General features: G+C 42.0%; 1 protein-coding gene across 9 annotated transcripts in view; it reads right to left on the bottom strand.

The window, feature by feature from the left end:
• ACACA (acetyl-CoA carboxylase alpha) overlaps nucleotides 1–26,310 on the bottom strand; it is a 148,072-nt gene that overhangs the window by 60,292 nt on the left and 61,470 nt on the right. For 6 of the 9 annotated variants that reach the window (XM_056341575.1, XM_056341568.1, XM_056341558.1 and 3 more), the window contains 12 exons: nucleotides 19,954–19,977; nucleotides 17,133–17,276; nucleotides 16,414–16,510; nucleotides 14,969–15,076; nucleotides 12,684–12,740; nucleotides 12,328–12,372; nucleotides 9,678–9,719; nucleotides 8,852–9,067; nucleotides 8,177–8,332; nucleotides 6,142–6,345; nucleotides 3,581–3,736; nucleotides 2,899–3,045 (listed from right to left, as the gene is read on the bottom strand). In XM_056341575.1, the coding sequence (XP_056197550.1) occupies nucleotides 2,899–3,045; nucleotides 3,581–3,736; nucleotides 6,142–6,345; nucleotides 8,177–8,332; nucleotides 8,852–9,067; nucleotides 9,678–9,719; nucleotides 12,328–12,372; nucleotides 12,684–12,740; nucleotides 14,969–15,076; nucleotides 16,414–16,510; nucleotides 17,133–17,276; nucleotides 19,954–19,977 (1,396 nt within the window). The remainder of the gene's footprint in view (nucleotides 1–2,898; nucleotides 3,046–3,580; nucleotides 3,737–6,141; nucleotides 6,346–8,176; nucleotides 8,333–8,851; nucleotides 9,068–9,677; nucleotides 9,720–12,327; nucleotides 12,373–12,683; nucleotides 12,741–14,968; nucleotides 15,077–16,413; nucleotides 16,511–17,132; nucleotides 17,277–19,953; nucleotides 19,978–26,310) is intronic. The other 3 variants (XM_056341593.1, XM_056341600.1, XM_056341608.1) reach the window with 3 other exon arrangements.

The raw sequence follows: 26,310 nt of genomic DNA, 5'->3' as shown, positions 1-26,310 counted from the left end.
CATGATGTACAATCTCTCAAAAGACTTTGGATTCAGAAAATCAGCAACTTTTGCTGGGAATAAAGAATGAATAAATCCCATTTACTTGGAAAGTTCCTACCAAGCACTCCCGCCTGTCAGCCCGTTGGGGCCTGAACTGGAAACAGCTTACTCCTCTGGATCTCTGGGGCGCAGTCTCCATTGGCAGTGACCATCAAGGGTTACTAACCAAAACTGGGGGAATGCTGTATAACATATTATCCGGCATTTTTTTAGCACGTACAAATTCAAAGACTCTTAAAACACATTTGTCTAAATTATCCACGTCACACCCCAAAGCAGCCTCATCTTACTAGGGTACGAACAAACGAATGCAGTGATAATTTTTGACTAAGGCTACCAAGCAAGCCACTGCAAAGCTTGGGAACCTCAGCTTCCCTGCTGTACTCATTTCTTTAGGGATCATCTCCCCTGTAACGCGATTTTCAGTGTATATGGGCTTCTGGCATTTTGAAGTCAAATACATCTATCTGAGGACAAAACTCTTCTTAAAAAATTCAGATGAGTTTAGAGAGCCAAAGAACTGGGCCATATTTTCAGAATGGTTCACCACTGTATCACACAGAAGAAGTGCAGAACCAATTAATACTTGCTCCTGCTCCTTGTGGCACATCTCCTCTTCCTATGCAACGCTACCAGCTACTGCCACATAGATGGATTACCCCGAGGATCTTTGCTTCCTGGCAGATAAGATGCTGTATTTTTCTGTCCAGATACTATGCAGACTGATTCTCAAAAAAAGCAGAATGGATGCACTTACAGCCTTAACAAAGAAAAGGCTTATGCTCTGAATTTATCTAGCATCCTGTCTCTCCCTTCTCCACCCTTGCAGCCATCTTCTTTGGAAAAAGAAACTTGAGCGCGCATTTGTGAAAATTTGTTTCCTCAGCTGAACAGAGTTAAACCATAAAAGCCTAAAGTCAGCTCATCCAGATAAAGAAAGTGCAGCATGGAGGAATAAATCTGTTCAGAGCTCGTCGCCTCCTGAATGTCACCTGTCCTTCAGACTGCTGCTGGAACCTCTTCCTCAGATTGTCCATTCTCACCTGTGAATGAGCGCTATTGTGTGCGCTGGCTGCTGGTAGCAGAATTCAATACCAAAGCCTCAAGCCTCGTTCCAGCTGCACATGGTCCTACAGTGACTCGTCCAGCTGCCAGCAGGCCAGGCTGGCAGTTCAGCCCTGCCAGCTGAGCTGTACACCTCCCTGGGGAGGCACGGAGTGTTCCTTGGCCTCCGAGACCCCAAGCCCTGGCTGGGATTTCATCTCCGCGGCCAGCACCCTCACCTGGTTTCTGGGAAGCCATTAAAAGGCCAGTTAGAGCCTGCCATATATCTACACAAGAAGCAATCTTCAGCAGCCAGGCTGAAGAAGTGGGGGGAACATCAAGTTTTCCCCTCGTTTCTCTTGCTCTCCAGTGACTCAGCCCCTCGGCCCAAGAGCCACAGGGGCAGGGCCTGAACCTGTGCATTAGGTAACAACACTATGCTCACCACAACAGCCATGTAATTTCTTTACAGATTGAGCACAACTAAGTCTAGGAAGGGTTAAAATACTCCTAATTTTTTTTTGGTGGTCTTTGGGTACAGAATCTCTTATAATAAGACTATTTGTATTCATACTGGCAGAGTAAACACTACATGTTCATGCCCAGGCAGCTCTGTGCTTGTAATTTCAGCAAGAACAGAGCTATGTCCCTGAGGGACTTTGCTATTTCCCCAGTCACCATCCACTCAAACACTGAATGAGAGCAGAGAAAGAGAGAAAGATGATGGCATAAGCCTCCACAGCACCGCAGCCTCAGCTTTCACTAAGAATGCAGAGAATAGCTCTTTTCAGGTTTAATTATACTAGTTAAAACATTTCTCCTATAGGCCAGCAAAAACCAAGGATGTAGTGCTCCCATAGTCACCATTTACTGATTAGGATCAATTTGAAACATCATATTCAAAACCTTCCCCTGACAAGACACACACAGTAAATAGTGATGAAACCCCCTGTTTCTTACCCATACTTGATGTTTTTGAACAGAGCTTTTGCAAATCTTAAGTTATATATCTAGTAAAAGGATGGTGCTTGTTCAATGATGCCAAGAAAAATGAATGATATCACCACTTAGAACCATTCAAATTTAAATTACTGTAGGAACATTCACTTACTGAATCCCACCCACCCTAGGGAAAAAAAAAAAACAACCCACCCCAAAAAACCACACCACCGCATCTTCTACTATTTAGCTTTATTCTCCAGTCATTTCAATGCTGTAATCTTTGGCTTGCTAATGTAATGACATACCAGCAAAAGCCCACCACAACAGAACAGCCTCCTCCTGCTTGAGCTGAAGAAGTAACTCTGCTACCCCGACAGCATTAGCAGCTTGTTAGTCTCTAGTAAATCATTCACTAGAGGGGGATGTTGCACACACCTTTCCAGTGTGCTACACAAACACCAAATGGCTAGTATTTAAATGGAAAGCATAAAATTGGGTTTTCTTTTTTTTAAGCAAATAAAAACATTTCTGTTTAGTCTTGTAAAACATATTTTGCTCAAATACAAATCCCAGTTACCTGGAATCGCTGAATGAGCACTTTTTAATTACGAAGGAAAAACAGCATTGGCACAGGTTTGAAATGGAATCATCATTTACTATGGAGGTTAAAATACCCATTGTATGGAAGGTATTAATTTTTAATGAAACAAAAATCTCATTTTCAAGAGAGGGATTTCATCTGTGAAAGACTGAATGAATAGATTTTTTGCCTGGCTAGTGAATTTTCATTACAATTGTCAAACCTAGTCCAAAACACAATGTACTGCAGGACAGGGAAAGAAAAGTAGCATTAAAGAAAGTACAACTTGCCTCATTTCCTCCCGGCAGCCTGTTCATGTGCACGAGCTGGCCCTGATCATCCAACACCAATTCGGTGTATGTTAGTATGTCAGAAGGCAGCGGTGGCGTTGGCAGCAATGCATGTTCATTCATAGAATCCCAGAGTTTAATCAAAGACTAGACGAGGAAAAAAATAAATCCTTGTTAAAACATCATCTGCAAATACTTTTATTCAATCCACTGTGACTTAATATTCAAGACAGAACACTCCGAAATTCCCTCCCCTCAGTCTGACTGACAATATTCAGTGGATATCACTTACTTTGGAATTTAAACTATGAAACAGTTTCACCCAGAGTAGTGTAATTCAATTTATGTGATTCAGCATAGAACCCAGCAAATCAGACACACAAATTCTGCAACTCATTAACACATTCAATGACAGACGAGTCCTATCCTAGGAACTATCACCCCTGCACTGTCTAACCCTCCAGGGAAGGCTAGATAACGGGGTGGGGAAACAAAGAAACTTAAACAAGAAACTGAAGGTGGTTTACAAAGTAGACTCAATCCATAGCTACATAAACCCTGGGGGACCATTGTTAGCCACTCCAGGCTACTTGTTTCCCTGACAAGTAAGGATGGCAACTGATAGAAGTGCTTTGCAAGAACAAAAGTTTGGAACAACCCCCTGGGCCTTAAGAATGCTCACCTGCCGAAACATCTCAGGAATGTCATAGACGTATGACGTCCCTAAAGACTGTGCCTGGAATCTCTTGGACTGCAGCAGGTCTTTGGTCACGTACGGGGTATTGATCAGCATCCCATGAAGTGGTCCCTGTTTATCCCCATATGCCTGGAACATAATCTGCAGTACAAAACACAACCAATTACTGATGAATCCACTGGTTCCATACACACCTCATCCAGATTTTACCAAAAATCAGCAGGCTATTCCAGACCAATCAGGCTTGTTTCTGTTCTCTACAAATATGTTAATACTCACACATACTGTAACACTGTGCTTCATCATGCATTACTACCCTTTGGAGACACTGCTGGACCATTACTGCACAGCTCTGAGTATCACTGACTTATTACCATATCACAGCAGAAAGCAAAGTGAACAGAGCCACATCCCCACAGAAAAAAGCCTGTGACTTAGATGACTTCACATTCACCAGTATTTCCCCTGACACCGTATCTATGCCAATGGATTGTGATAGCTGGGAGAGAGAAAAGAATTCTGTTATTTATGTAGTCGAACAGCACGGTATCCGTATCTCCACTGACTGATCATGGAAGCTAGGTCAAGACTTGCATATGTCATTTGGCTTGAAGTTTTGATATTGTAAGTTTAAAAGATTTTCCCAGAGTAGCGACATGAATTATCAACCGCCATGCCTCACAGCACTATATATTCCACTCAGCCAGGACTCGGAAGGAAATCTATTTCAACTTAGAAACAGGAGGAGCACTGCTTAACTGGGACAACACTGCACAAATGCTGCTTCACAGAAACCTGCCTGACAGAAGCAACACTATCAGGCTGTTTTTAACAGGATGGTCATCAGATCTGACGTTACAAACAGATCTTTTTCTAATTGAACATTAATCAATCAAAGAATTTCACTAAAGATACAATTCAGTAAGTAAAGCCAATTTTAGTTTTTAGGTTAAAAACAGTACATGCTCTCTTCTGTCTTCACAAACAGTAGCTTCTTCAATGGGAGAAGTATTTATTCAGGGTAACAAGTATTTGTGACAGTGCCTGCATTAGGATCTGTTACTGCACTTGGGGTCCAATTTTCCTTAAATCTGCAGAAAGCTTCAGAGCACTTCTGTGGGAGCTGAGAAGTCTTTACTGAGTATCACCACTCATTACCACAGAAACTGTGAAATGAGATTGGGGTCATTCCCTCATGATTAATCTATTTTTCCATTCTTCAGAAGTCATGAAAATGCTCAGCACCCAATACATCAGTAATGTCTGAACTCTTTTAAAAGGATACTCTAAGTTCAAAATAACACTCCAAAAACACAAGAAAAAATACACGGATCTGAACCTGTCCCATAAACCTCTGTCATGAGGGGGAGATTTACCAAAGTTTCTTAAAAAACTAACACCTTCAAGCTTTGTAAGACAAACCTTCCTCCCAACTAGTCAAAGAGTTAATTGAAACAATTCCTATCAGTATAATTTTTTAACAGAAACTGGTTTAATATTCTGGGGAAAAAAAATCAAATAAAAAAATCAGATACTGGAAGAGGTGCTAAAAGCCATACACACACAAGTGCATTCCCCTAGCTTTAAAAAAAAAAAAAAGCTCAGAGACAGAGTTTAAGAGGAAAAAGGTGACCTTCACAAATGACTAACAAAACTCAAGTGTTAAGTTCGGCTACTGGAGATTATTAAAATGTTCTTTTCTCTCTTCATCTCCACTCAGAGGCAGAAATGAAGTAAAACATACAGACACTATCTGTTCTAGGATCTCCAGAACTGGACAGACTGTAAGGCTAGACAGCTTGCTGGAAAAATTTAAATGGAGAAAAGGGGGAGAAAAGGTGACTCAGCACTTTGTGTTTAATACCGATGGTGCCCAAGTGATTTATTCTGCTGCTACTACTGCATGGCAGAGAGATTATTACAGAGGGAGATGTAAACATTTCTGTATTTAAATATTTTTCATGCATCCTATGCTCCATGTATTTTAGCATATGTAGGTATTTCAGTTAATCACACTGTTCCTACGCCATGAAAAGCAGAAATACCAGAATAGTCACAACCCTTACAAAAGAGCCCATTATGCTTCATAAAAATGATATAAAACCACCTTCAGTAATTTTATATCATCCTACCCAGGTCATTCCCTGTATCTTTAGAATTTAAAAGACAAGTTCACAGATTTTCTCTATCTACTCAGGGAAACGTATAATTAATAATATCTTTTATTATGACCTACAGGATGAGCACCAACAGTCATTACTTTTCTATTACTTTTTTGAGCACCCTGACACAGAGGAAAACAGATATACAAATGACTTAAGGTACATACAAAGCAATTAGAAGAAATGCACTTTTACACAACTGATCACATTCTGCACACCTACACACCTATTGCAAGATTATCTTCACAGTCATCTTCCTTTGGCAAAGCTGAATGGCAATTTTCTATCACCTGAAAACACTGCACAGTGCAGAAAAGCCTCACCAGCTATGTGTCCCCCCGCAATGTTTTGCTCATCAAACCACGGAGCCATATGGGACCGTACCTGTCCTGTTCTGGAGTCTGTCACTTCTTTGTACAGGCTGATGTCCAAATAGTAGCCCGACTCGTTGGTCAAGAACAGACGAATGGGAATCGCCTTCCCAGTCGGTGTCAAACGAATGTTGATCTTCAGCTCGGCTTGGAGGACACGGAGTTTCCACAGGCGACTCCCGTAGCGCATCACCATGCTCCGCACAGATTCTTCAATCTTAAAACACACGAGAAGAACTTCCCTCACCTCTCTGGACACGTCCACCGCTTTGCCACCCTGCCATCCCACTGCTGTATGGTCCTGCCCAAAGGGGCACCCAGCATCCAGAAGAGGAGGGAGGGAAGCACCGAACAGCAGCATGTAGCCGGTGCTGTCCTGGGACCTCGGTGGCCTCTCTGTTCCCATCCCTACACGCCTTGAGACAGGCACGAACCGCACTCAACCTGGGGACTACTGAGGCAGAGGGACAGCACCGGTTTCACATCCCTTTTCCTCCTGGCACACCACACCCCAGCAAGGCACAGCGTGCCCACTGCTTCCCCCCCATCTACCTTTCCTCCTGCAGGCATAGCTGACAGCTAAGAACTACAAAGTGCAGGAAAGCAAACTCCTTGACAAACAGTTATGTAGTACTTATATGCACAATAATCATGTTTCACCACACATGCGGTACGGTGCTTTAAATCCACAAAGCAATTACTAGTTGGAGCTTGGCCTTCTGGTGTTCTATTAAAGTTTATAATATACTACTGTTGGCAAATAGCACATATTAAAAGAAGGCAATTTATAGGCTGTTTTTAGCATTCTTTCAAAAAATAAAAAGTCTCTTTTTCATGGCAGCTCAGGGAAAAGTCATGGTACGTATCTGAGGGCAGCTGAACTTCCAGGGGCTGAATATCCCAGCTTCTTTTGAATTTTCTGGGAACTAAAGATTTTGGATGTGCTGAGAGAGGATTTATTCAAAAGAGATTTAAGCCACCAGTTTTTAATCATGATTTAAAAGTCAGCAAGCAAGAGATACTTATTTTGATAACCAATTCATCTTTTTAAACTTTCAGTCATTCTCATAAGGAAAGGTCAGCTCTCATCTTTTGGCAACCATGAACAGAATGTTGATTTCCAACTAAATGCAGCCTTTGCAGTTTATTTGGGACATTCTTTGTGGTAGTTCTGCTAACCAGAAACATGCTTTATGCCTAAACACTTTCATTTATGCATCTACAAAGCCTAATGTTCATTTATTTATAACGTTGATCGCTCTGACTTTGTATCAGAGAATGAAAATGAGGCACTTCTTTTTGTAGCTGAATTTACAAACTCTTTTTAAGTTCACGGTTTATCTCACGTTTTATTTGGATACAGTCTGGACTTTTGTAACAAACAGAAGAGCATTTAAAGCTATTTCTGTATTAAAATTATCTCAAACACAGAAGAAAAGATAAGTTTAGTTTCAAATACAAAAAGTATTTTTAATAAACCGTGCCTTAGTTTACACAGAGGAAGCGAGCCACACTGCCTGAAGGACAGCATTACTCCACTAAAAATATAAGCTCTGCTACTTCTGAAATCTTACATTTAATATTTATTCATAGACTGGAAAAAAACCCACAGCTTGCTTCCTTCCTCACTGCCAAATAAGGCTCCTAAAGTGAAACAAACTAATTGCTTGTCTTAACTAGCTAAAATAAAAACCATTCTCTCTGCTTTTGAAGAGAAGTTTGTTTACCAGTTCAACAAGTAATCTTTAGAGACGTCCGTTACTTATGTGACTCCACTTTCTTTACTGAAAAGCAAAACTCCAGTATTTGTTCAGTAACTAAACTGACCCCTAAAAGTGTTATCACTTTTAATACTGGTCCCCAATTTCTTGCATTTTCCGTTACAAAATGGCTAGTAGAAACTACATGTCATTCACCAAATGGTATTAAAATGTACTTAATCAATAGGTGCATTTACATAGCATAAAAAGGCAACAAAAGACCATTTAATTCTGGTGAGTAAAGCCCAAGAAGAACAAAACAGTTCAGAATTAGGGAAGAGATCATACCTTAGAGGGGTCCATGATGACAGTAGGCACAAAATTTAAGAAGATGTGATTGCAGTCAGTGCGCACGTTGGTGTTGTTAAATGCTACTTCTAATTCATCCATGGCTTCCAAAAGCAATCGCTCTCCCTCATTTTGCAGATATTCAAACGAGGCTTCCTGCCAGACAGTGCCAACAAATAAATTATTTTCTACTCAAAAATCATAGCCCAAGAATACAATGTTTGAAAAACTGAAGAAGGACTTGACTAAGAAAAGAGGTAACATCAGTTTCAGCAGGACATGCACCCCTGAAACAGATCCATGACAGTTGCAGAGCCACTACTCCCACTGCCTGGACTCGCATACCCAGCTGACTTGTGCCCTCATTTAGGTCAGCATAAATGCAAAACTAGACAGGGCAAACCATTATTGTAGTAGGCCAGAATGAAACACAAACACTATTGCCTCAAAATGCAAGGATTTCTGACTATCCACTTGGGCCACAGAAAAATGTCCTTGAAGCAAAGGAATACTAGGTCTTCGGAGATAGGCTTCTGCAGAGTCAGCACAAGCAAAGAGGCGGCACACATCCACAGTATTCTCTCTACACCAGCAATGTGTTTGCGTGCAGGTTCCTTGAATGACTGTTTCACACACTGTCTTGGAAAGAGACCTTGCAGGGGTGACAAAACTCACCTTGGTAACCAGATCCGAGTGCCTTATGATAGCCCTCACGAAGAACCTGTAGTCTGTTACTTCTGTCCCCACTTCAACTTTAGCTGCTCCCAGGTAGAGATGCATTTTGTGATTGGCACATGGGATGGCAGTGAGATCAAAGTTTCGCATTCGATTCAACTCCAGCTGAAAAGCCAGAGCTGGCTCCAGATGACGGTAAATCCTGTCTTCCTCAAACTGGAGGCACCCAGCATCATACAGGTAGAAAAGGGTATAAAAGAGGAGGGTGGGTTAAAAAGTTGGAACACTGAGGATGGGAAGAACTAGACAACACCCCTTATGAAATTTTATATTTAATTAAAATTAAAATGGATCCAACTCGGAATTTTCTCTCTCATGCAAAGTCATTAGCACTTAGCCATGTTGAAATTGTTGAAATACTGAGAGTAGAAGACAAGCTGCGAGACAGCAAGTTCTCAAGCTCACTCCTCCAAACCCCTCTGTTTCACAGAAGCCAAGGAAGTTTGTTATGATTCTAAGTACTGAATCATTGTACTGCCTCCAATGTTCTCTTGTTACACTGTGACTAAAATCTGCATAAACAGTAGCTTCAGGTCAGGCTTCCAAATGCATCAATTTTCATCCCCAAGTACCAGAGACTTGTCATTGTTACTGACATCAGCTGCTGCATGTGCGGAAGACTGGCCTAGCAAGGGAGGAGAAAATACTGCACAAGGCAGTGAAGTTGGGCTGAAGTAGCTCCCACACCCCTAGACTGCCAACAACAAGCTACATGAAAGGATAAAGTCAACACTTAAGAGAAAAGTATTAAGAATATACAACTTACCTTATCCCGGGCACGGAATGTGAAGAACTTGGGAAATTCCCTCTGTTTGAAAATAAAAACAGTTATGTTAGCCCTCCAAAAGTAAGCCATCTGATCTACTCAGAGTGCTCACAGCCCAGACCTGGCGTAGCACCACAGCAGAGGAGATGACAGATGCTACAAGCTCTTTTTTCAAGTCACCAAGGGTGGTGGAAAATCAAGATACCCTCAAGAAGGCAGCAGCAGTATTTTGTCTTCATTGCTAATGCAACAGAAGCTACTTGATTGGCTTTTGATTATTATTGTCAATTATTAACAGACAATAACATGGAACTGTCTAGACAGTAGTGGGGAACTTGTTCTACTTCTACTATGATTGCTGTGGAAATGTTTGGGAGCCATACGACGATATTAACACTCCATTATATAAGCAGATGTACACAAAAGAATGATCTGTATTCTATAGCTCTCTTCATACTATTACTGCTAGAAATACTCTCTTCCCAAGGAAAACTATGAATCGTAATCAAATAACTTCATCCTCATATATTAAATAGCACTCTACAAAACCAAATATGATTAGGTTTTTCTGTTATTCTATCGCGCATATAAAATCCTAGCAAACAGCAAAGGCTTTACATTTTTGTGGCATATTACACGAGGAAGACTAGAGAGCATCCTTTTACGTATCCTTCCAGTTTCACCCCAGCAAAGCCATCTATTTCTGTGGAATTACACTTTTACTGGGTAGAGGAACTTTTGCAAATGCTTTGCACCAACTTGAGAATACCAGCCATTTCTGTAATCTTCATTTATGCAATCATCTACGTAATCTTCTAGCCAGTCGTCTTCCTTACCTCCTATAAAAAACAGTCCCCAGAACTTCACCTGATGACTCTGCTGAGCAAAAGAACTTGTGTTTGCCTGGAGTGTGTCTTCCAGACTAGCCAGGGCTACAAGAAATGCTGCCTGAAAATTCAGGCAATGGGCATATTAGGTGAGCCAACCACTTCCATGTTTCCTTACTTCTCTTCCAAATCCCTCCTACCTGTCCTCCTCTGCACGATGCCAATTTCTCCTAACATCAACCATGCTCATTCTATCACTGATGTAATTGCTTTCAAGGCATTTGACTAGTGTTGTGGGCAAATATAATAATTAGACGTGCACACACACAAAAATTCTCAGTGCTCTGGTACCAAAATCCAAAAGAGTGCTCCATTTCCTAGGCAGAAGAATTATACCCCTGCTGTGTTCTAATCAACCAACCATCATCAAGACAATCAAAATAATTTGCCTAAATTAGCCAATCAAGACACCCTGCAAACCACAGAATGTGAAAAGCTACAACAGAAATCATCATAGTTGATTATTATACTAATAATCACGTTAAAAACCTAATGAGATGAGGAAATTGGAAGCTTGCTGGAGCAACTCTCTATTACCTCAACATGCTGGGAACTAATTATATAGACTGTAATTAAAACAAAAACAAACCCAAGCCCAGGCCCTGGCTAAGTTAATAGTTGGTCCAGTAATAAACGGAATAGAATAGGAGTTAGTAATAAAGACTGACACTTATGAAAGATCCCAGAGGTACTCTACAAACTTTGCAAACAGATGACATATCACGCTGCCTCCTCTGGCTGAGGAACTGAGCATCCTAACAGTCCATTGCTCTGAACGGCAGCTCAGGGAAAACTTTTTGTGATGACTCCTCTTATTCTTTCATTCTTTGCCTCCTTCCTGGCCACTGACATGTGGTACGCAGTGCTTATTCACAGACTCTTATTTTTCATTCCCCAAATATTAATTCAGTTCTCTAAAACTCCCCCCCCCCCCCCCTTTTTTTTTTTTTTTAATATCTAAAGCCTGGACTTTCTTGCTGAAGGTCCCAACATCTCTCCAAAGAGTCCAGTTTCCTACACAAGCTACTGACTGATACATATCTGTACCTGTACTGTAGGCAGTGATTCCCATGTGGCGATACCCACATTTGTTCAAATACGATTTTTGCTGATTTGTAAACTAGTTTTCCTTTCATAAGGCTTGCTAAACCAGGTGTGTTGAGCACAAGATTAGTTTCTTGCACTTTCAAGACTCATAATAACTTCCAGAGTTGTAAGGGATAAAAATGTGGTTCTAGCCTTACATTGTCACCTTGAAAACAGGGGTAAACTAGCCCTCACTGATGCCCAAGCTCTGGGGGAAGAAGCAGTTCTTAGCAGTAAGAGCATCAAACATTTTCCACATCACTAAGCCATTATGCAAAATTTAGCAAGTCATTTCAGTTAATCCTCTAAGTTATTTTAAAATCGGTAAGAAGCCTAAAGAAATCACCACACTCCTTAAGAAACAGGAAACTTTAATTGTATAATTGCATTTTAGAATACAAAACAACACTGAAACAAACAAGATCTTTATTAACGTTGCAGTCATGAGTTCAGCCAGGTAACAAGAGAGACTTTAGCACATGAATGGCCCCCCTCAGTAAAAAAGGCCCACTCCTCTATTTGAAGTCAGAATTTGTTTATATATTCCACTTAACTCTGACACCAGTGTTGGCACTAAAAATGCCTGACTAAGAACCAAATGAGAAGCCCAGAGTCACTTACGTGTCTCCTGGCCTCAGGTCAAGAATACCACCGTGTTCTAGGCCCTTTATACTTACATGAAATCTCTGATCCACCTCATAGTTGACCTGTTTCCTGAAGTCCTTACAAACGAAACATACAAACACAGGAAGACAAGAAAAAAAAAAAAGCAGAAGAAAGCTAGCAATTAGGATGAAAATCAAAAATTAATTAATTCAAGAATACAAGAGGTGCCAAGATTGTTTACAATTGTAAATTAATTTTCTTAAGCGAATCCATCAAAACCATCTCAAATTTTAGAGAACAAAAACAGTGAGGAGAGCTAAATATAGTTAATACAGCAATTAATTTGGGAAAAACACACATCAAATGTCAATGCTATTATGAGCTAGAAAGCAAAGAGTTCTGAGCAGTATGAGGGATATCAAAATACCTTTTGTGCTACAAGGAAAGTCAGCCTCCGAATCCCATGTTCAATCAGGACTGATTTCTGTAAAAAGGCAAGGATGGGATCAGGTGACTGGATTAACAGAAAAAGAACACATCAAAAACATGTCAAAGTCTTCCATGAACTGAAAAAGCTCTACCGATCCTTCTGCATCTACACTGTAAGTTCCTAGCCCACTTCAGCCTGCTTGCGGCTAGGATTTCTCGTGTGATGATTGTCTAGTAGCACACATAAGCAAATACATTAAATCTGAAGAGGTAAGTAACCAAATCACAAGAACACAGTATTCCAGCTGAGCCTTGCTAACAAATAAAGCAGAAGAGTCATTCAAGTCTTGCAGGGAATATTCTTGTTCATTTGCCAAAGCAAGTTGGTCTTTTCTGCAAAGATTACTTTTTGAGGGGAGCACTGCGTAGGCATGGGAAGGCCACGGAAAATGATGGAAAACCAGTTTTAAAGGAACTAACCCAAGGAAGCATGTAGCGCATACTTGTTTTTGGCACAATAAGCACACAGACAACCCAGACCAAAGGAGAGATGTGTCAGTATCGCAAAGGTGAACAGTGATACGTGTTACTTATTTTTTTCAAATAGACAAGAGAATATCCATTCTGGTTGCTTCTTTATCAAATTCGACTAAGCCATGTTTCAAATGAGTGCTGCCATTGGTATTTGCCACACCAATGATCGTTTGAGGTGTTAAAACCCCATAATTCTGCTCCCCTTTCTAAAAGTTTTGCCTTTCTCCTCTTTTTTCCAATTTACAAGCAAAGAAAGAAAAGGAAAAAAAAACCTAACAACAAAAAGAAATAAGAACTTAGCTAGACCACGAACAAAACAACCCCTTTCGGCACAGACTGAAATGTTTTACTAAGGTTAAGCCCTTTGAAAATGAGCATCAGTGACTATATTCATGGCAAGAGGAAGAAAATAACTTTAATAATGCCATGATTTAAAAAGCAAAAATTGTTATTGCTTTTAAAATTCCACAAGTGGCAGACAATAACAGCATAGCAACAGGATTCTGATTACATCGTAATAATGTGGGTCTCACAGCAAGTCCACAGCTATTACAGAGCGATTAGCCATCAGCACCTGGAGAAACTCCATTTACACTGACTGCCTCAATCTCCTCCACAAGTCATTTACAAGTATATGATCCTAATTTCTATTAAAAAAACCACACACAACATGCTGGGACTAGAAGATTATTTGGACAATTTGGATCAACCTATTTGATAGTTTAATGTGTTTTGGAATTTTTATTTTATTTCTTTCTTTTTATCCCCTCCCATAAAACGCCTGGAGCATGATCAAGCAGATGAAAAGCAGAACTAGTTTTAATTTTTATATTTGATTATTTTCTTTGCTTAAAGAGACAGGAAGCTGCTGAACTCGCATGGATACCAGCCCCATTTTGGAACCCCTCATTTCTGCAGAATGTATTACCACCTCCCACGCTGGGAAGCGAAGTTAGAAAATGCCCACTCAGTCCTCCCGTACTCATTGCAGGTACCACGGATGTGGCTGGGTCCCAGTGCCTGATGGGCCATTCACATCCACAAGCCAGTTGAGGAGCTCTTCACACCAACCAGAAAAGAAAGTGCAGGCTGACACCAGAGGACAGAGTGGCCATGAGAAGGCTGTTCCCGACCCACATTGTCTCACAATTGACCACAGAACTAACATTTGGTACTCTGAAGTGTATCCCTTTAGGAAGGAGCAACAGAACATACTGAATTAATTCCACCTTGTGCCAGAAATATCATACTAGGTGGGGATGTTCTGGCACACCAACAAGAACAAATCTGAACTGCATTAAGACTATCATGATACAGAAAATATACGTCACGTTAACATCACTTTCCATGCCTCTGTTACTCACGTAACAACTTTACCACCACAAAGAGGGATACAGCACAGTTTTTCACAGCACCTGGAAATAGATACTCAAGATTGACCTTATGCATTTAAAACCACAAAGGTCTTTTACCTTACCAAAAATTAAAGGGAAGAAGTCCTGACCTGATGGATTAGGATACACTACAAAGAGAAACAATGACCTGGAGGCTTCAGTAAGGTGCAGCTACATCCAGTCGAAGAAGTGGCAAGATTTTAGATGGCATAAATTAAGGGTGTAGCTGTTGCATTTATTGTTTTTTAAACAAACAAACAAACAAAAACCCGAGGAACATACTGACTTTTCCCAAAGCAGACAGAGCTGTCCTGCACACTCACAAAGCTCCAGAGAGAGAATCAAGGTAACTTACCTTGCTTTGTGTGAACTCTCTGAACATGGCTGCCAGCCCATCATCATCAACATCACTGTCTGTTTTAATAGCAACATTAAGAATGTGAATGGGCTCCTCACGAGCAGTCTGCAATTTAAAGAAAATACTCCCCGTAAATAAATAGTTAACAACACCTCTGAGTTCTCAAAAGAGGCTCCCTAAATACAACTCTAGAATACAGGTGCCCTAGAGAAAAATGATTTAGCAGATCGTGCTGTAAACCAATGACAACTATGAGCAAAATCCTTTACCAAGCAGCCTAACAGCTTTGCAGTTTCACAGAAGTAAAGAATTAATGTCTGCAAACAGCAGCTTCATTTGGAGAATCCAGTTCTGATGGTCACATCTGACTTGGCTACCTCAAAAGTACTTTATTTGGATGCAGAAAGAATGCAGGGTCAGGTCCTTTCTTTACAAGAGGCAGTACAGACAGGACATTAGAGGACTTGAGCATCAGGAAAGGTAGTGTAATTAAGCAGATTCAAAGTGTATGATTAAACAATGTGTGTTTTCATACCTACAACAAAACGAAATAATGTGGAAGCAACAATTACATTAGAGCTCTGAGAAACAACAAATTTAGCATTTAAGAGCCTGTGGTTAACTGTGAAAAACTGAGTATGAACAGATTATCCTTGGTGAGGTGGGGGGGAGGGTAAGATGAGAGATACAAGGACATTAAGGCTGACGATAATATTCTGGAACAAGGCTACAGTACTTACGCACACCAAGATCAATGGATCCGTTTAAAACCAAGCCCTATTCTGAATACAGACTATTCCAACAGAGCATCCCACTGTTGGAGGACAGGACAGAGCAGTGGGGGAGCTACCTGTGTCTACCTGTGTCTCTAAGGGGAATTGGTCTTCTGCCACTAAGGATTATAAACCATCTGCTTCCTCTGCACCCGTTCTCCACATCAGTGCAAAAACTGAGGGGTTCCTCTCATCTTTTCCTCCTAAAAAGAGTTCCAAGAAGTAGAACAGAAGGAAGAATCAGAATGTAGTGTGACTAGGAAGGGTGTAAGACAGAAAATAAGGCAAGTCAGACTTAAAGGCAGTTGAATATGCAGTGCAATACCATGATGCACAGAGGAGGTCTGAAAATGTCGTCGTGGGTCTAAACTCTCAGTTATGCTGCTGCGTAGCCAGTGATTTTGCCGATGTTAAAAGCTACAAACTAAATTTACATGGAGAGTAAGAGACTTAACCATAGTTTTAGAACAGAGTCAGAAAATGGCCACCTACTTTGAATCACCTGCTGTGGAACAAGCAAACAAATCACACACATAAATACATAAAGCTCTTAACTCCTGCTTCCAGCACTCAAACTCGTGAAAAGTATCTAGCCTGCAGTCACTGTGGCATTCTGCACGCCTTCTATTTCCAGCCTGAGAACAATCTCAAGAGAAAAAACTACCGTACCTTGTCTTCATCATACAAGGAAGCATGGCCAGCTTCGGGGAAGGTTGGGCTCTGGGGAGGAGAGTCGCAGAAGCAACCCATCACTTCATCAAAGATTCTGAAATACGCCAGAGAAGTATTAGTCATCAACACACTGCTGCTAGCCCACTGAAAGCATACAGCACTACAATCCACAAATCATGTTGCTAAGGGAGGGAGGGAGAGAAAAGGACTCCTTCCCTTTGCAGGACTGAAACTGAAATGATGAGAAGGCAATACCTTCTCCACCCCTCAAACCAAAGCAGAGCCTGGATCTTCTAATATTTGTTACAGATCTTACAGCTGCAGGCCCTCATGACCACTATGGGCTCTGCTGGGGGTTTTTTGCCTACCCCTAGAAGGTTGAAAGCATAAAGAACACATTGTCCTATGTATATACGCGTGAACAAGAGCATTAGAAGAAATCAGCACATTTGCAAATGATCTCCAATCAGCAGAAATTCAAGATGCTGATCCCTCTGGCTGCAAACTGCTCTTACAGCAGTCTGAAACTTTCAGTTATCTCAAGGAGACAGACAAGAGGATCCAAACAAACTTCCACCTGAGACTCCAAAAACTTATCGGATCAGCTCAGGACCAGTTTAAACCTGACTCTAGACATGGCAAAGATTCTGACCCGTTCCATTTGGGCCCACCTAGGAAGCTGGCAACACAAACAATTACCACCCTTCCCCACATACCTGACAAAATCTTCAAATGTGCGGAAGGAGACCATTCCACCCATCCGCTGGCACGGCGGAGTGAATGAATTGTCTAGCAGTACATCACTCACGCTAGCTACATGGACCATCCCGTAGTGATTGAGGTTGGAAGAGAAGGACATTCTAAATGGCAATTCAATAAGATCACAGTTAGTAGGGACAAGGGAGAGAAGAATATCACTGGAAAAAGATTTGCGCGTGTGCGTATGCTTTGACCACTTGAAGCGTGGCTGTTTATCCAACATAACTGTTGCATGATTCATTAAGATTCTTCAGCACACCAGACTGCTGTGCTGTCTTCTCCAAAGTCCCTGCAATGCTGGTGTGCCTCTGGTGCCATTAATGCCCTTACCTGGATGTTGTCCCAATGTACAGGAACAGTTAAAAGAGTTAGGAAGTAATATTATACCCCTTTAAAAAAAGTATTTCTTAGGATCCCAGGGGAATTATGACTATGCATAGTTGACCGTATTTTTCCTCCTGTATGTATGTTTTGCTGTACAGGTGGAATATTGAGGCAAACAACAATAATTCTAAGCTTTGATACTTTAAAGATTTCATAAATTTTTACAAACTAAGTTGAAGTGTACCAGGCTATATTATCTTATTGCTTCCCCCATTTTTCCGGTCATGTTATAATTTACACTCCTCAAATGCAGTGTGGTACAGTGATCCTTCTAAAATCCTATACTGGAAATAGGGTTTTCTATAGTCTTACACTAGTATTCCTACCCTAAATAAAGTCCTATTACAGTGCCTTCCACTTTAACTGTTGACCAACTTCATGTGCTCCTCCCTCTCATTTAATTCATGCTTTAAAGCCATTGCAACTCCCCCTACTCATTTATTTTGTTCAGTTTTGATTGCTAAAAGGTGGCAGCTGCTAAACAGAAGCAGTTGGCCACAGAACACATCTGTCTTAAGGAGCAAGGAAGGCAGAGCTCCAGACACTTACTACTGTCATACTCACACCTGATGTCTGCTGCTCAAGCACTGAGATACACTGCAGTACACACATCACTCCTACAGGAACAATTCCTTATGTAAGAAGTGAGGAGGACTGGAAAAGCTCAGAGGAAGGCACTGAGTAAGAGACCTCGATTTAAAGCAAGAGCACCATTCACTAAAGGTCAGCGTTCCTTCCTGCCAGAGGGAAGGATCCTAAATACATTAAAGTACCACTGAGTTCTCATGCAATGCAACTGCTATGGCAGCACACACCAGCTGTGAAATAGTTTGTGTTATTTCAGGGTTTGGGCTATTATTATGATTATGTTTTTTTAAAGACCCACAATGGTGCAGTCAAGACTAGCATAGGAAGTTTCTCATACAGTGAATAAAAATCTTACAACTAACTAGACATCCTTTCCTAACTACTAGAATTGGTTCTCTGGAATAAAATCTCGGGGAAAAAAAAACCCTCAACAATAATTATTTCTAATTTCTGAACTATGCTACAGAGTCATCTTAATTCACTGAGGGACCTACTTCAAAAGCTCCCTGCAACATGGTGAGACCTTCAAGCTTGCTCTGAAGAGACAGAAATGCCAAGCTGGCACACAGCAGTGCTCTACGACATAGGAACAGTGCACTCTCACTTGCTCCACTCTCCCCAGGGCTTAGGAAGACAATGACAAAGTTAACTTTCTGTCCTCCCCAACTGGTGCCATAACAGGAGGCAGAAGGCAACAGGAAAAAAGATGAGGGCGCTGACTCAGCACAGCACATACTTGACTTACAACTTGTAAAGTCAAAAAGATACTCAACTGCATGCTGGATCAGATGCCAGGGGTACAGCAGGCAGAGCAGGGGCCCAGCCATGCTGGCTACGGCACTGCTGCCAGCCACATGGATACAGGACCGAACTGGGGATTGCTGACATTGCTACTTACCAGCTTAACTAAGATTTCTTTCTTCCCACGTACAGAAAACTGTTGTGATATGGTCCTAAGTATACTGTTAACAAGTCTAAAGTATCACTTTGGTTAATAGCTCTCCATGTTTAAAGTCACTCTACGTTTCTGTAATTTCTCTCTGATTAAGAGCCATGAGACTTTCAAGCCCATTTTTTCTATTTTTCCCTAATCAGGCTTGTAAGCAGTAATAAATAATAGGTATTCATGTTTTGAAAGAGAAAAATTTTCCAGGACATGCCTTGGTGTACATTCCTTACAACTAATACAAAAAATTCCACAGAACAATAACTAAACAAAAAGACAGCAGACATTTTTCATGTATTATTTAAAACAAGAAATACTTTTCAACTGAGACATGGGAGGAAAAATTAGCATCCAAAACACAACAAAACATGCTGTCAGCTGTTTGAGATGTAGATTCATCTATGGTGTGAGGGAGGTGAAACAGCCTCAACAAATTCTAAGCTAGTTGCCAGAAACCAGGGTAGCAACAGGTATGCTATCAGCTAGGAGTAACTGCCTGTTTCACTGCAACACCCTACCAGAGGGTCAACAGCTGGGAATCCAGTTCCAAAAAAAAGAGACCCTAGAAACAGCATTCTGCTAGAAGTTTGCTATGTACCATACTGCAGATGAGCTGAGTCACCTGGCAAATTTATAATTTTAAGGATTGCTGCATGCAAAGCTTTTTTAAAGGGTAAAGAAAAGCTGAAAACATGTTTTAGACAAAGGGAGAGGAAAAGGGAAGGAAAAAGAAGAGTTATGTTTGAGAGCTTCCCCAGTAAAGATAAGGGCACTAAAACAAAACATGTTAAAACATTAAGTATTAGGCTACTTCTTTCTAGTCTGTCTTTTCAAATTTTAAAAGATGACAAGTACCGTACCTGTTTAGCGTGGGGATGTTCCCTCTGTAATCAAACAACCACAGTTAGTTACAGATTGGTTAGTGAAAGCCATAATAAAGAACTATCATCAAGCTGATACACAGACCAGCAACAAGTTTACAATTTACTAAACCAAAATTTGTCAACCACCAGGTACCAGGCAGAATTAAATTTCACCAACCCTGAGAAGGCACCCACCACCTGACTTCGCTCGACACAGCTGCCATGGGAATGAGCAGAGACCATGCACATAACATACAAATAACACACCCCGGGAAAACACATTGTATTTGCAAGGTACCCTGCCTTTCTATAGCATCTTTTATTGCACCCACTTCAAGCCCTTTACATACATCAAGCAAGCTTCACAAGCAAGACCAGAGTGGGGAGTTCGCACTCCCTGACAGAAGGGCAAACAGCACAGATGCAAAAAGTGACCATGTCATACAGGAAGATTGCAACAGGTTCAGAAAAACAAGCCAAATCCTCATTGCCAAACCTCTACACGAAGCAGCAGCCCATGCACTGGCCCCCACACCACCACAGGAATAAAGCAAACACACACATCTGCATTTTCAGCATTCATAGCCCTGAACACCAAAATGAACAAGCAGAACTTTAGGCTAATTTTAGGAAAATTTTACCGTTCTTGTAACATCAGTCCAACTCTTCACATATGTGCATGCAGACTAGGGCTTAGTGATGCACATAAGACAGAAAGGAGTTGCGGGGCACATTTTCATACCAACAGAAGCACAGCAAGGTCTAGCCCATGCTAGCTACATTCACGAAAGCGCAAGGTGCTCCATGCAAGATGTAAAAATTGCTGTGATCTGACGTTCAAAATAGTAAAGATTAAACTGAGAAAAACCCCCAACAACAACCATGCACACAGGAGGCTTGTGCAAAGAGATGAGCAAACATGAAAAGATCAAAAGCAAAGCTTCAGTGACCATGTATCTGGACATTCACCCTCCCCTTCCCTGCAGAAGCTTGTAGGAGATCAAACCACAGACTTTCCTAACATCCTTGACCATAGGCAAGACCCCAGGTTACTGGACATAAAGTCTCAGTACTTCATGACCAGTGTGTTTCCATGGTCACACCACTAAAAACACTGACTGCACCTGGTCCTGTTCTCAACTGGGTTTATCACAGCAGTCACATTCACTGCAAGGTTGTATGTTTGGTGCATTACTGGTAGAGGCATGAAAAGTTCCCGTGATCTCCTTAAGCCATACAAGAGAAAGCACAAAATTGCCTAAAGACGTTATCTCTGTTCAAGGGTAAAAACCACAAGTACTTAATTTCATTTGGAGACAGTGGGGAAAGACACTGCAGAGCCTGTCGTTGGGACCAAAAGGGCCATGAGAGGGGACCGAAATGATTTTTTTAGCTCGGCAAGTGGTGGGAAAGCTACACGAGATCTACTTCAGCTGGAAAAAATAGTCTAGAGAGGACTGGCAGTTCCTACACCCTGTACACTTGTGTAGTGGTCCCTGTGAATGCTTTAAGAAAACAGACAGAAAAACCCAGCATAACTAATGTTCCTTTCTGTCTCACAAAGGGCACCCTGTTGCCTTGCTCCAGGAACTTTCTCCAGCCACTCAGTACGGAGCTGAAGAGACTACGGCAAGAATTGCAATGAGGAAAACAGAAGAGCCAGTGCCTGGAGATGTCAGAAAAGAATGGAGGAACCGCCTTCAAGCTGCACGCTCTGGGGCCGGCTTTATATCTACAGGTCCTCACAGCTGCAGAGGGCTGCCCATAACAGAAGCTGCATTGTCACTCGTCACTGAAATGCACTAAGAGGCAGAGGTTTGATATTTGCAGCACAACTGGGCCTTGTGAAAAGGCACTCCAGTCCAGTGAACTACACCTCCGCAGCTCTGACAAATAAAACCCCAGTGGCATGCCAGCCTGCTCAGCCTGGTGCAACATCAGTGCCAACGGGCAGCACCACGGTTCTGGGAGCTGTATAAAGGCACAGCAGGCAGAGCACACAACAGTGTTCTCTCCCCAGCCAGCTCCAACTAGCTGATCACAGGATCAGAAACCTTCTCACCACATCAGCCACAACCCTTCTCCCTATCCCTTTTGAACTGTTAAAACGGCCCTTCTTGACCGGCGAAGCTGATCCCACTAGGAACGTGCTCCATACCGATGCAGGCTCTACTGTGACAATTACTCCTTCTGCTCAAGCAAACAAAAATCCCCATAGCTCCCCCCTGCACCTCCTGGTTGAATCTGAATTTGTTTCCCCTTGGCCCTCCCTTTCTTTTTTTTAAAGAGCACTCCCCTATGAAAATGATGGCAATGCATGCAAAGCGCCACTGGTTATATCAAGCTGTGATTGAGTGCCAGCGCAGGGCAAAGCTTTTGAAATCAGACAGCAAAGCGGAATCTAAAGAGGTCGGCTGAATAACCCACTTGTAGTTATTAACAGCAGTACCACAGGAGAAAGAGCAATTCCACTGGCTCTGACCAGTGGCATTCCTCTTATGTTTCTTCATTTCTGTAGAAGAATCTAAACAGAAGGCTCTGAAACATGCCTCAAACCATACATTTTGATTGGGTTTTTCCTCTCCCTCTTTCTTTCCTTATTCTTCTGCTCCCTCTGTGATTCAGCCAAGCTGAATCTGCTACTGAAGTCCAATTTGCATAAAATTATCATCGTTCCATTCAGTTTGCTGCCCCTTCAACAGCCCCTTCTTTACTCTGTTGGAAGATTTTGCCCTTTCTGAAACAGGCAAGCCAAGGGAACTGCAACACATTACTGCTGCCTGCTGTCTAATTAACATCAAACCCTCAGCACAAAACTGCAGGGATTTACAGGTGCCCTGGAATCATTTTCCCTCCCTCCCTCCCGATGCCAGCCAGTCTCTCGCAACAAGGAGGGGACCTCAGGCTACCTAATGATACGCTACGAGCTACACACTCAGGTCTCCAGGCTTGTACAGAGTCCAAAGCAGCACAGCTGGTTCTATACCAGCAATCCAAAGGCTGATGCAAGAGGCTGTTTTAGCAACTACTTTAGTCCACAGAAAATGTTTCCATTTTGTCAGCAATTGAAATCTTAGGAGTATATCACTGTGAAATGATAGTAGGAAGGAACCTATAAACACTGCTCTAAGTGTGAGCGAGTTTTGGGTTCTTATTCTTCTGTCAAAAGCACTGTTTGGAAACAGCAGTTATTTAATTTGGCTTCCAGCCTTCAAAATGGTTTCTACCTGTAAGCTAAGGAAGAGGCTGACAGAAAAGAACAACCAAAATACTCCATAGATGATAAAACATCAAGGGACAGCAAAGGAGAGATCATGCACCACTCTTAAGCCTTGAAATCAGCAACATCAAAGTCCAAGTAGGGTGTCAACAAACATCCACAAGCACAGGAAGAGGAGATACGCCGCAAAACCAAGCACAAAATAGCTGAAACATTTATATTGATACCCTCGGAAATACAAAGCAACTAAGGACTAGACTTGAATTCCACCCTTGGAAGTATCACAGACAGCAGGATGCAGTCCCAAGAATGAATTCAACCTAGACAAGTCTAAGTAAGGCATTTGCCTTACGTCCACGTTTGCAGAGCTGTGTGTGTTCCCACCTCCAAATGTAACTAGGGTTAGCTGGTATCAGACATCTTGTTTATCAAGTTTCAAAATTAACACTTGCTTTAAAGCTAACTAAACCAATTATCAAAACTACAAAGTCTTAATCTGCAATACTAAAACCTTCCTTCACTTCCACCTTTCAATGGTACGTCCTGACTCAAGATTCCCCAGGACACCTCAAGGCCAAACGTGGCAGTTCAGGGTGGCATGTGGGACAAAAGGCAAACGTGGGCTCAAAGCACAGATGGATTGGGAGGGCATGACTATGGCATCAGAGTGAGCAAAACAGGCTGGGTTATATTTCCTTTGGGGCTCAACATATTCAGAAGGCAGAGCTCTGTGGTATCACTGCCATACCCCAAAATAATGATATATCCAGCATCTCTAAGTCACCCTTGCAAGCAATTGTCTCAGCATCTGACAGAGGGAACGAATTTACCTCTAAGCAAAGCAGAGGGATCTGTTTTGTGGGAACACATTTACCTCTGAGTTCTTCCCTTCTGATCCTCCAGCACATCTGCTGCTGGGGAAGGAAAGATCAACAGAGCAGCTGAACAACCTGGCTGGGGGAATGCAGTGAGCTGGAGAAAAGGGGATGCTTTAGGAGGAGCAGTGCAGCAGCACAATTCTGCAGCAGCCTCCAAAAGCTGGCTACAGCAGACAATGTCCCAGTTTAATTTAAACCTTACAGCTTCAGACGTAAGAAAGGCTGTTCGAAAGCAGCAGAGGAGAGGGGGATTATTAGAAAAAAACCTTCTCTTGTTGAAAAAGCACTGTAATTCCCTCTCCCTATACTAGACACACAATGTTTCTTTCAACAGAAGATTTTAAGCTAAGATTAGGCAAGCACTGTTTCATGTGCTGAACACCTAAGAAAGGCCTTTCAGTGTCTGTCACCTGGCTTGCCATTCTCACAAAGGAAGCTGAACTCTCTAAACACCAGTCAATATTCCACCAGCTTCCCATCTCAGCAGGGCAGTCTGAACAAGAGGGAAGCAAAGGACAGCTCAGAACAGGGCTCATTTCTTTCTCACATCTTTTCTCACCAGGACTCTAGATGACTGAAAGAGGCAGGTTATCCACATGCAAGGGGCTCTGCCCATAAGCATTTGTTTGCAGTACCCTGCTGCAGCGCATAGCGATCAGCATCCCGTAGATACCCTTGTATCGACTCCACCAGATTGGATTACTGCAACACCCTCTACTTGGAGAGAGCCTGCAAACTCCATTTACTGCAAAAGGCACCAGATGGTTACACTGTACTCCTCATCTGCCTTGCACCGGGCAACAAGGAATGCCGGGTTTTGATCTATAGAGCCCTCTATGGTTTCAATTACAAGCAGTTTTTCTCCCTATGCCTTACCCTTGCAATCAGGATCAGTGGGGATTCTTACAACAGGATGTTTTCTATTAATTTAAACAAATAATTCCAAAACAGTTTCTGCCCACAAAACCCACCAGGAGCAGGTTGCATTTCTGTGACTCTGTTAGCAGATTTAACAGTTTTTCTTCTCCCTCTCTGCTTCCACGTAAAGCTTTCCTGCAGGTAGTTGATGACAATCATTCAGTGGCCAAAAATATGAAGTCCGAGGTGCCTTGCTGTGACTAGTCACATCAGAAGTAGTGACTGTGATTGTTTCTGTTACAACTAAGCAAAGGCATAGCAGTGTTAAATACCAATAACAAAGAATTCAAATATAGCAACCATTATCAGTTTGCAATTTTCTCTACATTAATATTTGCTCCAGTAAAATTCAGGCCATTGAATGTCACAAATCAGACACAAAAGGGACCAGGGCTCAAAAAAAATCTGGAAAACTGCTGAAAAATGTTTTTTCCATAAAACTAACACCAGCTCCAGAAGAGAATGCTCTCTTAAAGGCTCCCTGGTATTACTTCTGGTTCACCAGGACCCAACCCTGCAGAGCCTCAAGGGCCATTTTGCTTGGTCACCTGGAATATTTTGGCTTTGGGGTTTGTCCTTGGAAGGCATCTTTAGCTTTTCAGTCTAAAAGTGCATGCTACAGAAGATACAGAAAAACATACAATGGACGTAGAACATGGTCAAAAACAACAAAGAAGACTCAAGCAAGACAATGTCAGAGTTTTGAAATTTCTGTGTCTTGGGCTTACCAGAAGGTCTGCCTTTACAGCTAGCTTAAATCTACACACTCAGGGCTAATTTAAGACCCCAGGTATCCTGCTACCAGCTGTGCTTCAGCAGCCAGCCACACAACAACCACACAAGTAGGTATACACTGCAAGAAGCTGCATCAAGCAACAGGAGCCAAATCCATCACTAACAGATGGAGGTGCAACTCAAAAGAACTGAACTTGCCTATGCAAGCAGTGAATTTGTCCCCAAGCCTGCTTGCCTCTGCACAAGGGCTGCGGTGCATTTTCAGTCAACCATCAGCAGTGTCGATGGTTGGAGAAGCAGAACTGAGCTTCAGAACATTGCCCCAGCGAATTCAGCACAAAGGGGAGAGGAGACTTCAGGTCAAAGCAGCTGTTCCCCAAGCAGGTAACAGGCCTCCTCCTCTTCCAGCTGACCTTGTCCAATTAAGCTTGCGCACAACAACAGAGCAGTGGTCAGCATGGGCAGGCCAAACAACCCCCAAGCAACAGCGATAACTGAGACTAGCAAAGAGAAGAAATTGAGAAAGAATGGGGGGGCAGGACGGGGGGAGAGTATTATAAAGGGGTACTAAAAATAGTATGCAATTATTTACAAATATTCTAG

The sequence above is a fragment of the Falco biarmicus genome, chromosome 1 (genome assembly GCF_023638135.1).
Source record: "Falco biarmicus isolate bFalBia1 chromosome 1, bFalBia1.pri, whole genome shotgun sequence".
Lineage (NCBI taxonomy): Eukaryota > Metazoa > Chordata > Aves > Falconiformes > Falconidae > Falco > Falco biarmicus.
This window is presented reverse-complemented; position numbering and strand designations above follow the sequence as displayed.